This window comes from Leptosomus discolor, chromosome 2 (assembly GCF_034619465.1).
Source record: "Leptosomus discolor isolate bLepDis1 chromosome 2, bLepDis1.hap2, whole genome shotgun sequence".
Taxonomy (NCBI): Eukaryota; Metazoa; Chordata; class Aves; order Leptosomiformes; family Leptosomidae; genus Leptosomus; species Leptosomus discolor.
This window is the reverse complement of record NC_141392.1, coordinates 18,959,010-18,973,542: the sequence shown is the minus strand read 5'-3', so window position 1 is coordinate 18,973,542 and position 14,533 is coordinate 18,959,010. Positions and strand designations below refer to the sequence as shown.

Below are 14,533 nucleotides of genomic sequence, written 5' to 3'. Positions count from 1 at the left end.
TGAACAATACCACACTAAGGGGAGATGTCAGTACGCTGGAGGACAGGGTTGCCATTCACTGGGATATCTTCAGACTAGAGAAATAGGTGGACAAGAATTTCAACACAGGCAAACACAAAGTCCTGCACCTGGGATGAAATAACTCCAAGCAACAGTGCAGACTGGGGTCCAAATGGCTGTAAAACAGCTACTCATAAAAGAGCTGGGGGACCCAGTAGACAAGAAACCGAACACAAGCCAGCAGTGTGCCCCTGAAGCAGAGAAGGCCAAGCCCATACTGACTGCATTAGCAAGAGTGTAGCCAGCACGTCAAAGGAAGTGATTCTTCCCCTCTATTCAGCACTCATGAGACCACATCTGCAGTGCTGGCTCCAGTTTTGTCTTCCCAGTGTAAGAGAGACAATGAACCCGGAGCATGTGGCCACCACAAAGATTTGGAGCTGAAGCACATGGCATACAAGGACAGGCTGACAGAGATGCCTGCCTAGGCTGAGAGAATCTGAAGTCAGCCTGGAGAAGCACCAGTCTTCTTGGAGATGCACAGCGAAAGAATGAGATACTAAAAAACCAAGCTTCTGCAAGGAAAATTCTCATCAGATCTGATTAGCAAAGTTTTCACAAAGAGTGGTTCAGCCCTGGAACTTGTGCCCCACCAGGCTGTGAAGGATGCTTGGGGGATGGGCACCTGGGCAAGGCCTTGAGCTCCCTCACCTAACTTTGAGATAGGATCTAATTTCCAAGGTAGCTGTGCTTTGAGTGAAGGGTTAGACCAGTTAACCTCAAGAGATTGCCTTCAACCTCAGCTACGACCTGATTCTGCATACGCAACTTCCTACTTTTGCTCTGTGTAAAAACAATGAAATACAGAAAGAGAGACATCTGATGACCAAGGTAGCCTTTGCTCCTCCTAAAATGCTCTAAAAGAGCTAAAAATTCACAAAAAGTATAGACTTTTTGCTTGGCTGACCTGTGACAGAACTGCTGTCCAGACAAGGAGATGCTGGAACAGCACCAATGCAATCAGCCTGAAGACTGAAATTTTCAAATAGCTTTAATCTATAGAGCCACAGACTTGAAGTCCAATACATAGGACCAACAGAAATTACCACATTTTGGAACAAAAAACCCAACCAACCAAACAAACAAACAAAAGGTAATCACCCATGAAACTGCTTCATGTCATATTTGGTGATAAACATAAATAGTTCTTTTCCTATTGCAGCTTCTGAAAGTATCTGTACAAACACTCATGGTGAATGCAATTATGCTACTAGCTGCAGCTAAAACACAGAAATTAGCCCAAGTCAAAGGACAAAAAATAGCTAACAGCTGGCAAAGGAAATGGGGAATGCAGCTTTTAACAGAAACTGTATGACCAGTCCTCCCTCATGCCAGTCTTGCTCAATATCTCAATCTGTGAGCCAATTAAAAAGGTGAAAATTGAGCCTTTCAAGATGTAGGGAAACCAGTTTATCAGCATAATTATAAAGAAAGGAACAAATTTTGTTTCTTTCACAACAGGCTTGAAAAATTACCAGGATGATCTCCTACCTGTTAGTAAATTTCACACCATTCTTCTGTGTATCAACTATTCCGTACTTCGAATTGTTACGGAGAACTTTTTCCTCTTTGCAAGTTATTCGAAAGTGATGCCCAAACTGTGAATTTGTCTCCAGTTTGATACTTTTGCCAGCTTCCAAACCTTTCAGGTGAAAAGAAAGAAAAAAGAAAACAACCGTATTATCAAAAATCCTGCAGGCTATGCTATTTCGGCTCAGTAAGCCCCAGTTTGTATGATGCAGCCTCTCTTAGATGTTCTATTCAGTATACTTGCTTTCGTTCTGTACAGGTATGGGAAACACCTAGACCTAACAGAAGCCTACTGATCCATTCTCTGCTCTCAAACTGCATATTCAAATCAGGTTCAGGATTATTGTATTGCTACATAATTCTCCAGAAATATGAAAAATGTTCTTAAGCACACTGCAAGGACATTCTATACGGCTGCTGTAAGCACAGCATCTGTAGTCTTGTGATCCTTTTACTAACACATACTTCTGTTGATATTTCTCATTCGATCCCTACATGACCTTGCCTTTCCTTCTTTTCACCCAGGTATCTTGCTCACACTAAAAAAAAAAAAAAAAAAATCAAGAACAAAATACATGCAAGCCTTTAAAGGTGTAACCTAAACTAACTATGGTATTGCCAGTTTTCTTGCCATATTGGCATTAAAAATTGGTAATTTTTTAAGTTGCTCTTTGAATGCCCAATTCAACAGCTGCACATGGAATTTTATGCATAGGATAACTAATTCTTTAAACGTCTCATTTGCTTACACATTACATTTTGCAAACAACTTCAAAAGAAAACTAGCATGTTCTGAACAGACACTCAGGAGAATGTATAGTGGGAGGAAAAAAAGGTTTCAATGCATGTCCTCAAAGGATGTAAAACAGAGCTAGGATTAGCAAAGAGATGAGCCACAGTTCTACAAAATGAATTCTGCAGTATCTTGCAACATACGTGATAATTTCTGAAACATTCTGGAATGACATCCTTAAAAAAAAAAGCCAAGTTATAAACCAAAAATCACTCACTTTTCAACAGTTTGTGCTGTGACAACTAAAGTCACCCCAAACTAATAATAAAATAATACAAACATCCCTTAACTCCCCTATGCCAGTTCTCAATACTTGATCTCAAAACATTTTACAAAGGAGACAAGACTCAAAGCCAGTTTCATATCCTACCTAGTTCTTTGGCTGCACTCTTTAAGAAGGATTGCATTTTTTCTTCCAGTTCATTCATCTTCTCTCTTAATTCTGTCAAATTAGGATCAAAAGAAGCCTTGACAAGAAATTCATGATTCTCCACCTAGGGAAAAATAAGAAGAAAAAATTCATATGAACATATGCAGTAAAAAGAAAAGAATCGCCTCCCTGATCATACACAATGAAACGAATTTACTTAATCATTTATGCAGCTAATCAAGACAGTGTAAAAGGATGGGACATTTCAAAACAAGAAGCCTTTGGAAATAGAGGTTTCTGACACAGTAATTCCTGCCCAAAACACACTTAAGAGGTTATGGAAGGAGCCTACACAGTATCAACAAAAATTCTACCCAATTTCTACTCAGTTATTTTTTTTGTTGAAAAGCATACACATTTCCTTCCAAGCTAAACATTTTCAGAGGCACATATGAAATAAGTTGCATTTCATCTTTTTCCTCCCTCTTCCTCATTCTTCCACTGCCAGATGTGTGTTTCTGATGACCTTACAAGACTCAAGTTTAATGCACAAGCACAACTTGTAACTGCCAAGTAAAAGAAACTAGATTTTTAATATACAATTTTTACAATCAACAAAATATTAGCACTCTTGTCCAAGATGGAAACTAAGCACTGGCTTTTATATCAGCAATACATTTAATCTAATTACATTTAAAAAAAAAATCAAACCAAACCACACTTCTATGAAGCTTCCCCTAGCTGGGAATTATCTGCAAAGCTGAACACAAAGCAGCTGCAAATAATTCACAAAACACACCGAAATAAGATGGTGGTTTACATACAATTTCACTTTTACCCACAAGTATATGTTAGCAAGAGGACAAAGGAGAAGAGGAAAGGAACTTTACTTCTTCCCAGACAATAAAAGTACCACTTCAGAAAGCGCTGAGCAACAGGAACTATAACTGCAAGAACTACCACATATATCTTGTCCTACTACGAACAAGCAGCACTTCGAATCTGTAGTGCATCAAAACAATTGTAAAAGCATTAGACTGAAGACTCCCAGATTTTGCAGCAACTTGGAACAAAGACCTGGGAATGCAATCTGGAGAGGAAAGGCATGTGGCTTACACATTTTGAACTTGGAATGGAGCGACAAGTAGAGTATCATATGAAGAAACTGCATAGCATGCTGTATATTCAAAGGATTGCTACCTTATTCTGAGAATTATCTTCTCCCAACAGACAATTTGATCTTCCACAAAAGTTGCATCATGGAAAACTGAACCGTTGGTGTTCATTTTCTCCGTGCAATTACCAGCACCGCAACGCATTGCACTCAGCCTGCCGTTTTGGTTCCAGTTGTGTTGTGTGCAAACACGCTGCAGTGGCAAAGTTCTCTGGTTGCTTAACCAGAGACGTGGACTCCACAAAACAATGGATTACGAGATTTGAGAGGACCGTCTTGAAACTTGGAGGCATTGAGAAAGGGGTATGAACAAATTCATTCCTTGTTACGTCCCTGTTGATAGGCCTGCTCCTCCCATTCCCTTAATAATTCTGCTAAAAGAACAGCAATGAACATTTATGACAGAGCACACAGCAGAAAAGACCATTCCTGGTTTTGTGGGGCAGATCCTAGATCTGAAACAGAAATTGGAAAAGCTGGGATGCAAACACCATGCATGCCAGCCCTTGTCACAACTAGCTTTACAGGACAACCAAGGTTGAAAGTCAAGCGAAAAGTAATTTGTTTCACAGCTTCAAAGAACTATTTGAAGCCTGGAATAAACTGCTGAAAGCCCATAACTTGAGGAGAAGGAAGGTAACATACCCAAGGACCAGTAATGCTCCAGCTGCCCCAGCAGGAGCCCAGTCTGGCTGTTGGTTCCAGCCTCCACCCAGGCTGCCATGCCAGAGAGACTGACCAGAACTGACACAGTGCCCTGCACTTCCACCCTTCAGGGCCTCCCTGCTGCAGGCTAGCTTTCATTTCACTACAAGCCAAGATCCGTATGTGGCTAGAGCTTATAATGTACAAAAAAGCCATGTTACTGCCTCACCCACCACTCAGTCCAGCAGCCGTGGGGATAGAGTTAGTTTTCATGTGCTTGTTGCTAACTCCCTTACAGCTCCAACAGACCTGTGATGACGAATGAACCCAGAGGCTGCTAGCATGCAAGAAATAAATCCTAAACCACTGTGAAGTTTTGGGACAGGAGCATTAAAGTAAAATTACTTCAGCTCCTGTTTACATTAATAGTCTGGGTTAGGGACTGTAGCAGCTCAAGAACCCGCTTGCAACAGACCAGGCACTCCTGCCCCAGGTTAAGAGCCCGGTGGCTCTTCCAGGTGTAGATACCAAATCCTTAGGACATCTAGCAGCCTATATCCCATTACCTCAGCCTGGCAATCTGAATTTAAAAATGTCAGATCCAGGTTTGAAGACAGCTTCTAATACATTGCATTACCCACCCCAGCAACTATAGGGCAGCTCCTTCCTCACTCAGGCCTCATGAAATAACTCTTAGCAGGTGACAAACAAAACTGCTCCATCTGACCACATTCTCCAAGTGAAAGCCAAGTAGAAGCAAATTAACAGAAAACATTTTTAAACTAAATTAAAAGTTCAGCTAAACTGGTAAGGAAGTAAAATTATGGTTTACTAAAAATATTAAAAACTCGTGCTACTAATTACTATATAAAAACATCAGGCACCCACAACTATATTACCCCATAACATTCTTCTCAAGCTGTGCTCCTCCTACAGCAGTATCTCAGATATAATTAGGTAAGTCATTTAAAGCAAGCTTTTGCTTTCCTCTTCCACGGCCCTCAGTGTGAATAGGGCCAACAATCTGGCAGGACAAGCATTAACAGAAACGTGGTATTAAAAGTTCTTGGTGCATAGCAAATCTACCATCAGTTATGGTACAGTAAGGCTACACCTCACCAGAAAAATTAAAGGAAAAACCAGTGAATCCAATTCTCTCCCCGCTCATCTCCCCAAAAGAAGAATAAAAATAATCATCATCATTGTGGTATTTCACTGATACATTGATTGCGGAAATGCACTTAAGTCTAAATTACAACTCAATATGGCATTAAATACAAATGTTAAATTTGCTTCAGATGAAACAGAGACGTGCAACAGATTGGTCTGAACACTCCTGCTACCACCTTCACTCTTTATATAACCTTTTACTGGCAAGAGTCATGCAAAGGGTTGTAATGAATACAGATCCCTTAATGCAATATGGATAAGAAGCAGATAAGACATTCCCTTTTGTTCTACTAAACACACTTTTCTTTAATGTAAGGTTTTGCTCAGAGCTATTCTGAAATGAACGTTCAAAGTATAAAACATCTCATGTGGTAAGTAAGCAGACTAACACAGCACTGACAACACTTTTGTACCTGCATATGTTTACTTACATGAAATAAGACCTAAGTGAGTCACATTTCCAAGGGGTGCTCAAATGAATGAGGTGACAGCAAATAACGTGCAGACTCTGGGACTATGTTGAGCTAGCTAGCTAATCTGAAAAACAAGTCCTTCTGTAAAGTGCTGTGCTCCTAATACTCAGAACAAAATTCTATATACCAAAAGCGCTAACAAACTTTGAAGTTGCCCAGACTTGAGGAGGAGGCAGGAGTAGACGGTTTTTCAAAGGCCCCTTACGACTCTGTGAAAGGCAGGAATGGAAGTGACAGTTTCTTAACTTTTATTACAGCTAGGTAAATGAATAACCACATCCCACGCTTTTTGAACTTAGATGTTTCTTTTTATATTACAATGGATTATTGACATAATTTAGTTGCTATGACAACCTGTCCTTCAGTCACACTCGGAATAGAGATGGATATTTCATTTGAACTCCCTAAAAATCTGAAGTTCAAGTTTTAACATTCATATGGACAAGGTTTATTCTTCTGGTAAAGCCAGTCTTGGCTTATCTATAGCCATTTTCCAGTATCTCCAAGGGGAAAAAAATCCCCAAATCTGACACACTGGGTTCTATGGGACTCGATCAAAAATAACTGACTTGTTATTCTGTTTAGAAGGACAACAAAACATGTTTAAAGTAGAAGCTGAAAAGAAATTTGAAGAGCTGGACTATGAAGGATGAAGGCTTAGAACAGCTGTTGGTTTTAAAGAAAACAGGGTCCCAGGGCATACAAACTGCATCAACAGATGGTCTGTAACTAGTATAAAGCTATAAATTTCTTCGCTAGCATATATCACAAATTACTGCAATATGTCAATCAAACAGTCTTTCCTTAAACAGCAAAACGCAGTTGATGAATGTACACACAATACAAAGAGATAAAATGCAGTGCCTCTGCCTTTGGAGAGAAATATGCATGTCCAAAATTTTAAAGCCATTGTAGTTTTCAAATGCTCAACACCTTGCCCTTACAGCCATGCCTGGCACGTGGTTAGGCAGATCTTGTATTTCTACAGTCAGCTGAGATTGACACTTACGACAATCCTAAAAGCCTCCCAAGTTTTCCAAAATGACTGCAACATCTTATTGAGAGGGGAACATCAAACATGCTTCTATAACCAAGCATGTCTGTTTCAAAATGCATCTCACCTATTCTCTAACAAATATAATGGGGAAAAATTATGTACAAAATGCACTAAAAACCTTGGCATTGTTTCACCCACTTAAGCAATGGTTCATTTTTTTGCCCAAGTCCTAAGTGTTCAATAAACAAAGACAAATCAGTCATTTATACTCATCCCTTCTCCTTTCTGATACAGATTTAAGGAAGAAATATTTCTTCCAGCTTTCTTTGGCTAACTTTCCCTCCGAAAAAATGTCAGTCTTCCCTTACAATCATAGTCCTATCATCAGTAATATTTTATAAGCAAGTGTAGATGGAAGTCTAAGATAATTGTAGCAGATTTGTCTCTAGTGAGAAATGTCTTTACACTGGAAAGTAAAGTCAGTCTTTATACTTAAGTCAATCATTTTTCAGAGCAGCAAACTGTTAGTTATGAAGACTTAATCACACCAAATAGAACCAAGTTTAATGAATTTTACAGAAGCAGATAAATACGTAATAAACATTCTGGATACATTCTAGACTTGAAATGTATCACAGTACTTTGAAAATATAATGAAGCAGAAAAGTGACAAAATAACTTCCCCACTTTTAATACTGATGTGTTTTTTTTTTAAAAAAACAGTTTCAAGTCTACAGTATCCATGTACCCAAAGCATTTTTTCAGTGGCCAGGTAATTTCAGACAGGGGTGAATATCCACTTGATATTCAACTGCTATACTAATAACAGTCTTCATATATTCCACAGCTAAACTACTACTACCTACTAAATACAGATGATCAATTAAATTTAGTGAGTGTAGACCAGATTGCAAAGTTCAATAAGAAACTTTAATTGCCAAGTAAACTCCCTCCCACACACCAGCCCATACCTTATCCATGTCCAATGTTGTTTCTATCATCTCCAGAAACTTTGAGAAGTCAGAAAAGATATCATTAAGAGGTGTTATAAACACTGCCAACAACAACATCTGGTGAGCTCCTGTTAAGAACAAACAAGAAAAATGATTATTCACAAAACCCCATGACTTTACCAGAATTCACTTATCCAAGATAAACAGCACTGCTATACAGCTGTTTAATTTTTATTAAGATTGGTTATGATTATTTCGCTGACACACACTTACCTTTTTCTAAAATTGACATTATCCAATTTATATTCTGATTAAGCTTGCATCTATTCTGTCATCTTTGTTCATATTTTTTGGTATTAATTCCCTTCTACTACAAGTAGAACTACAGCCAAACAAAAGCAAACCTCCTGTTTGAACATTACCTATTCTTGCACATAAAAAATTGAAATGGCTTTAGTAAAAAGTGTATTCCACAGCAATCCATTTTAAAGATACAAAATGGAAGTCTTATCTCCCACACTGAGAGTTTTTAGTTTTCTTCAAAATTACCAAAAATTGGGAATATTTGGTAGGTTACAATATGGACATAAATAGAAATTGAGGTGTATGTTTTTTGGTTTTGTCTTCCTTAAATAAAGACCATCTACTCTAATGAGATCTTTATAGTCACTGATCTTTCCACTAAACAGGAAGTCATCAAAATTAAATTAGTCTTTTCCAATGTATTCTGTTAGCACAGATACTCTGTAGCACCAAGTATAACTGCATAGCACACATACGGGTTGGAAGCCCATAGAACACTAAGCACCGAACACAAAGTGCGGTTCACTGTTAACTTAGCATGCACGGATATTGCCAATTTTGTGAAAGAAGTACTTTCTTCAAGCCTACAAATAAGCACCTATCCATCAGCCAGCTGTGAAAACTCTGTCAGTAAATGAATATTTAACATTTTGCAGCCACTTCAAGTTATGATTTAATCACAGAAAGACTAGCATTATTGACTGTATGATTTACACAAAATGCCTCAAAAAGAATCTAATACTATGAGTTTATAGTCATGGGATTATGTACAGAATTACAGTATTTGCCTCCAATGCTCACAGGTAAGGCTTTGCACATTAACAGAGAAACACAGAATTAAGCTCTGGCTGTTCCAGAGCCTCCCAATTTCTTACCAGACTAGTGAAAAATTCCTAATCTCTCCTAAGAAAAATTTCCATACAAATTTACAAAAGTCAACACAGTGAGAACCTGATTACCCAAGGGAATCTCTCTTCTCTCACAGCACTGTAACTCAAGTAGAAATAAAAAGTTTGGTTTGTTTTCTTTTACTCCTGTGCCTTTTTGCTTCCCCGCTCCCCCAAGCCTTTAAAGTTAAAGCTCCTCACTGATTATTATCTATTAATAGACAAAAAAAATTACACGTTGTTGACAGGTTATTGAACTTGTAAAAATGGAGTCTTCTGCTGACTAAAAATCTTCAAAACTAAGAGAGATGCAAAATGAAGTACAGCTTGCTTTTTATTCTAAATCTCTTGCTTGCTCTCTTTCGCCTCTTTTTTTTTTCCCCCTCCTGTAAGGAGACACATCTAAACCAACTTAGAAAATAAAACAAGGCATTAAAGAAGGAGGAGACTGAAGAGCAGGAAAACTTTCATGTCCATTCTTCAGAGTAGACTTAGCAGTTCCCCGTGCACGGCACACACAATTAAATGATCTTCACTATTCTTGAATTAATTAAAAATTATTGTGCTTGAACTTAAAGTACCATTACAATTTCTTTTCTTGAAAGCAGTAAGTAGGGAAGTTTCATGATACCATTTCATTATTTAAGTTTGAAGACTATCTTCAGACACCACAGGAAGATGTCACATTCAAAAATAAGAAAATATTAATTTATTAATAAAATACTAATGTATTTACATATATTTCTGATACGGTTCCAACTGATACATCGCAAAATTGATTTACACTTTCAGTGTCCAACACTTGAAGGAAGTAAAATAGCGGAGTCAGTGAACACTGAGGATTTATAAAAGGTGTGTGTATGTGCTTTTCTTAAAAGCATAACACTTGGCATTAAAAGAGTATAAGCAAGAAACATCATTGAAAAATTCTAAATTAAATTCTAACTCATCTTGCACCTGCTTTCATAAACTCACATAAAAGATGCATGGTAAAAATTTGCACCTACTCAACATTATTAGCATGTAAGCTAACCATTGAGAGAAAGAACAATAGACCTATGTACAGTCAAAAGCACAGATGTATATTGATCACAAAGCCTATCTGCTCCCAGGTACAGTTTTTAATTTAAACCATAATTTACTTACTGAAGCACATATAAGCATTTATTTCATGCATTAAAGACTTTACTATTAATACAGTTTAAAACATTGCATAGAAATTAAAATCAAGCATTCATCTTCAAACTTGAAACATCTATGCAGTTACGTTTGGCAGCAAACATAAGTATGACAATTGACCCTGCTCTATCAAGGGAAACTAGACATATCTCAATGACAAACTGTACTTAAACCAGCCATTTTGATAGTACAGAAGGTCTTAGAAAAAATGATGAGGAAAGAACAAGGAGCAAAACAGAGATAAAATATAGCATGGGTTTACTAAAGGTGGATCATACCTCTATAGCACAACATCTGTCTGAGATAACTGACTGCCTAAGACAAAGGGAAATCTGTAGACCTAATCTAGGCTTTTCTAAAGCTTTCAATACAGTGCCACATGGGATGCAGAGATGCAAGATTCATGATTAATACAGTGATCAGAAGGCAGATAAAGAGGACATCACCGACTTGCAAAAGATGAATGAGCTGTAAGGATGTTGTCACTGCAGTTCCTCCAGGGCTCATACAAGCATTTATCTTTTTAAGATGTGTGAATTAATAATATTAATGCACAAAAGAAGACTGCTTATAAAATTCACTAATATATACGGTGTGGAACCTATCAGTAGATTAAACTGGAACAAAATAAATCAGAAACATAACTATCTGACCTTGAAAACTGGGCTAATAGAAATGAAGTCAAATTTATCAGTAAGATGATGCATTGATAGATAAACCAATTACCACTATGAGTAGGTGAACAACCAGCTGGAAATGACAAAGGATGGAAAACAGCTAAGTTCGATCACAACATGGTTTTAAGACACCAATGCAAGAGTCATGGAAAGAACAGTACTGGAACATGCACTAGGAGGTACTTCCAAAAGCAGTAAGGGGGTATTCAAGCCACTATATACAATATTGTAAAAACACACTTGGAACCCACATACAATTCCTGTATCCTACATATCTATACAGGCTTAAAATAAAGAGTGTCAGCGTGAGATGCAATGGAAGATGCTTCAGCAGCTTCTTGAAGACAGACATCTTGAAAGTACCTAGATTTTATGCCCCAGCAATTTGAGTAATGAACAACTGCTCCCTTTTGCCAGCAATAGCAAAATTATTTGATGACTCAAGAGTCCTTTCCTGTCTTACGCAGGTTTCTTATGTCTAAAAAAAAATTTAAAAAGTCATCTTTACTCATTACCCTCCTCCTCAGCTTTCATCATCCACAAAAACAAGCATCTCAACAATGCAGTGCTTCATACTGAGGGAAAGGCAACCACTGCTGATCACTTCATGGTGTAGTTGCTCGCTCTCTCCATAGCCACTCAGGAGAAAAGAAAGTTCTGAAACTGGCAGATACTCAGAATTGTCAAAATTCTTTCTGATTTTCTATCTCTTGATAAGTTAAAAGATTTTGTACAGTCTTAAACAGGAAAATTATTAGATACAGTCTGAATCAGTCACATACATTCAAAATTACCAGACCATTTTTGTACTTTAAACAATGACATACAGGTACAAAGAAAAATAAAAATAATACATTTCATCTATTTTAAATTACCTTAGATATACTGCTGATGGATGCTCTACTAAGGCCAACTGATTCACATGTAAAACAGCAAGATCCTTTTGCAGTCTAATAATTTTTTCCATATGGTGAGCTTAGCAGTTTGCCTTACACAGCTTGCTCCTCTACATTTCTAAAAATGGAATGGTTTTCCTACCCCAATGTTATGACAGAGAAATTCTGTAGATCCAAATGACAACTAATAAAAAAAGAAGTAAAGACAGGAAGCAAGCATTTTGAACTAATACCTCAGTTTAAGATGGAAACCCAAGAGCTCCATGCCAAGGCAAAAACAAGCAGAGTCTGTTTGGAGAAGCCAAAGGGACACAACTGAGACAGCTAATGTGTGGCACAGCTCTTTAACAAAGTTGTATCTGCTATTATTCCTTCCCAGTTCTAGATCTTAACTGCTTTTGGAAATAACACAGCCAGCCATCAAAAATTCACTTTTTAAGATTAATATTTTAGAAGGTAAGTTTCATTACTTGAAGTCATAAAACTACAGTACAGAAAGGTGTAAGACATTGGGTAACATTACTGTCTACTCACATACAGGAAAGAAATTTTTGTAACCGTACCATTTAAAAAAAAAAATATTTCTTTAAGACTTTGATGCTTGTTTTATGCAAACCGATTTTCAAACAAATTAATAGGCTTCTACAAAAACATGCTTTCTGACAGGCTAGGACTGCTGCTGCTGTACTGAATCACCCCCCTGTTATGCTGACACTATCCTATTCTGTATTTTCTTCGTAACACATAGGAAAGAAAAAGAAATAGCAACCTTTGTATTTTCTAGACTTGCTTGTCATAACATTGAGTTTCCTACTAATGAAGAAACCCGGCCACGTTACTCTTATCAAACACAGGAGCATTATAATTTAAAAAAAAAAAAAAAAAAGCCATTCGAATTATACCAAGAATGCTTAAACTGGGGTGGGTTTTTTGTGTTTAATTACAACACAATGTGCAAAGTCTCTTCAAAAGGAACACAATTTTGTATGAATGGTATTTTGTTTATAAGATCATAACACACACACAATTGGTCGAGAATTCTTAGAGACAAGCCAATGTCAAAGATTACCAGACCATCACCCAACAGTTCAAGTATTGTAGCTACACACTAAATGTAACACTTTTCCATGTTAAGATTTGGCTGTTTATTTTTAAGTATCTGATTGGCATTTCAGAATTTCAGTTAATTTCAAATTTGAATGTCTTTAATCTCTAATCCTGCAACAAAAATACACAGGAAAAAAGCAATCTTTGGAAGTCTACCCACTATTTCTTTTTATCATCAGTGTATTACAAAACATTGAAAACAGACAGGACTGGTATTACCTTCATATTTTTCTAGTGCTTGCACAACACTGGGCAGTTGATTAATAGCCTGATACATTCGGTAACAGTCCTGTAAGTTTGCTGCTTGTCTCTGAAATTTCTTTGCCAGACGGTTAAGGTCTGGGAAGCGACGTAAGAGATCTTCTTGAAGGCACTGACGTAGTTCTGGATCCACCACAAAAGCTTCAACCAAATTCAACCTAAACATGAAATTCATAATTATTAGCATGGCATGGCCTACAATTCTTTTATGTCACTAATTAGAATGAAAACATTTATCTAGCAGTTTCTATCCTATCTCTGTGGCTGTATCCATTGGCCAACTTTCCTGATAAAACAACAAATGAAACTAGGACAACACATGAGCTGAGAAAGCAAGGGTATTTAGCCTATGTCATGCTTCTGCAGTTTTTAACAGTTGGGGTAGCTAATGAACAGCGTTGGAGTGAAACTGTTTCAAGTGCAAACGCCAACACCTGTTTTGTAGGTATGTCAAAGCTCAGAATCCACTTTGAGGTTAATCCTTTCCCAGCATCATAAAAAAGTCATCCAACAGTCTATGAAAGTACAGATATTAAGTAGGAAAAACCCCACTCTTGGCAGAGTTTAGCTGCCTGTGGTCAAGGCCAACATTGACACTGTGCAGCTATACAACCCCCTGGATCACAGAATCAGAATCCTTGAGGTTGGAACGCACCTCTGGACGTTGACTACTCCAACCCCTTTACTCAAAGGAAGGGCAGCTAGAGACAGCTGCCCAGGACTGGTCCAATCACATTTTGTTTATCTCCAAGGATGTCCCCAGTATCAGCCCCTGGGATACACCACTAGTGAGCAGCCTCCAACTGAACTTCATGCCATGATCATGACAAAATCCTGCTGAAGTAAAGATAAAAAATATTCACCGCTGTCCCCTTATCCAACACCCTAGTCAATCTGTTGTAGAAGGTTGTCAGGTTGGTCAGGCATGATACTCCTTTCATAAACCCAAGCCAACTACTCCAAATAATCATCCTGCCCTTAGTACATTTAGCAGTGCTTTACAGAATCATCTGCTCAATCACCTTCCCAAGGATGAAGATGAGGCTGACCGACCTGTA

General features: G+C 37.8%; 1 protein-coding gene across 3 annotated transcripts in view; it reads right to left on the bottom strand.

Annotated features, from left to right (window-relative positions):
* Positions 1 to 14,533, bottom strand: part of MSH2 (mutS homolog 2) — a 53,124-nt gene that overhangs the window by 12,876 nt on the left and 25,715 nt on the right. For all 3 annotated transcript variants that reach the window (XM_086460675.1, XM_086460674.1, XM_086460676.1), the window contains 4 exons: positions 13,434 to 13,633; positions 8,184 to 8,293; positions 2,754 to 2,877; positions 1,552 to 1,702 (listed from right to left, as the gene is read on the bottom strand). In XM_086460675.1, coding sequence (XP_086316801.1) covers positions 1,552 to 1,702; positions 2,754 to 2,877; positions 8,184 to 8,293; positions 13,434 to 13,633 — 585 coding nt within the window. The remainder of the gene's footprint in view (positions 1 to 1,551; positions 1,703 to 2,753; positions 2,878 to 8,183; positions 8,294 to 13,433; positions 13,634 to 14,533) is intronic.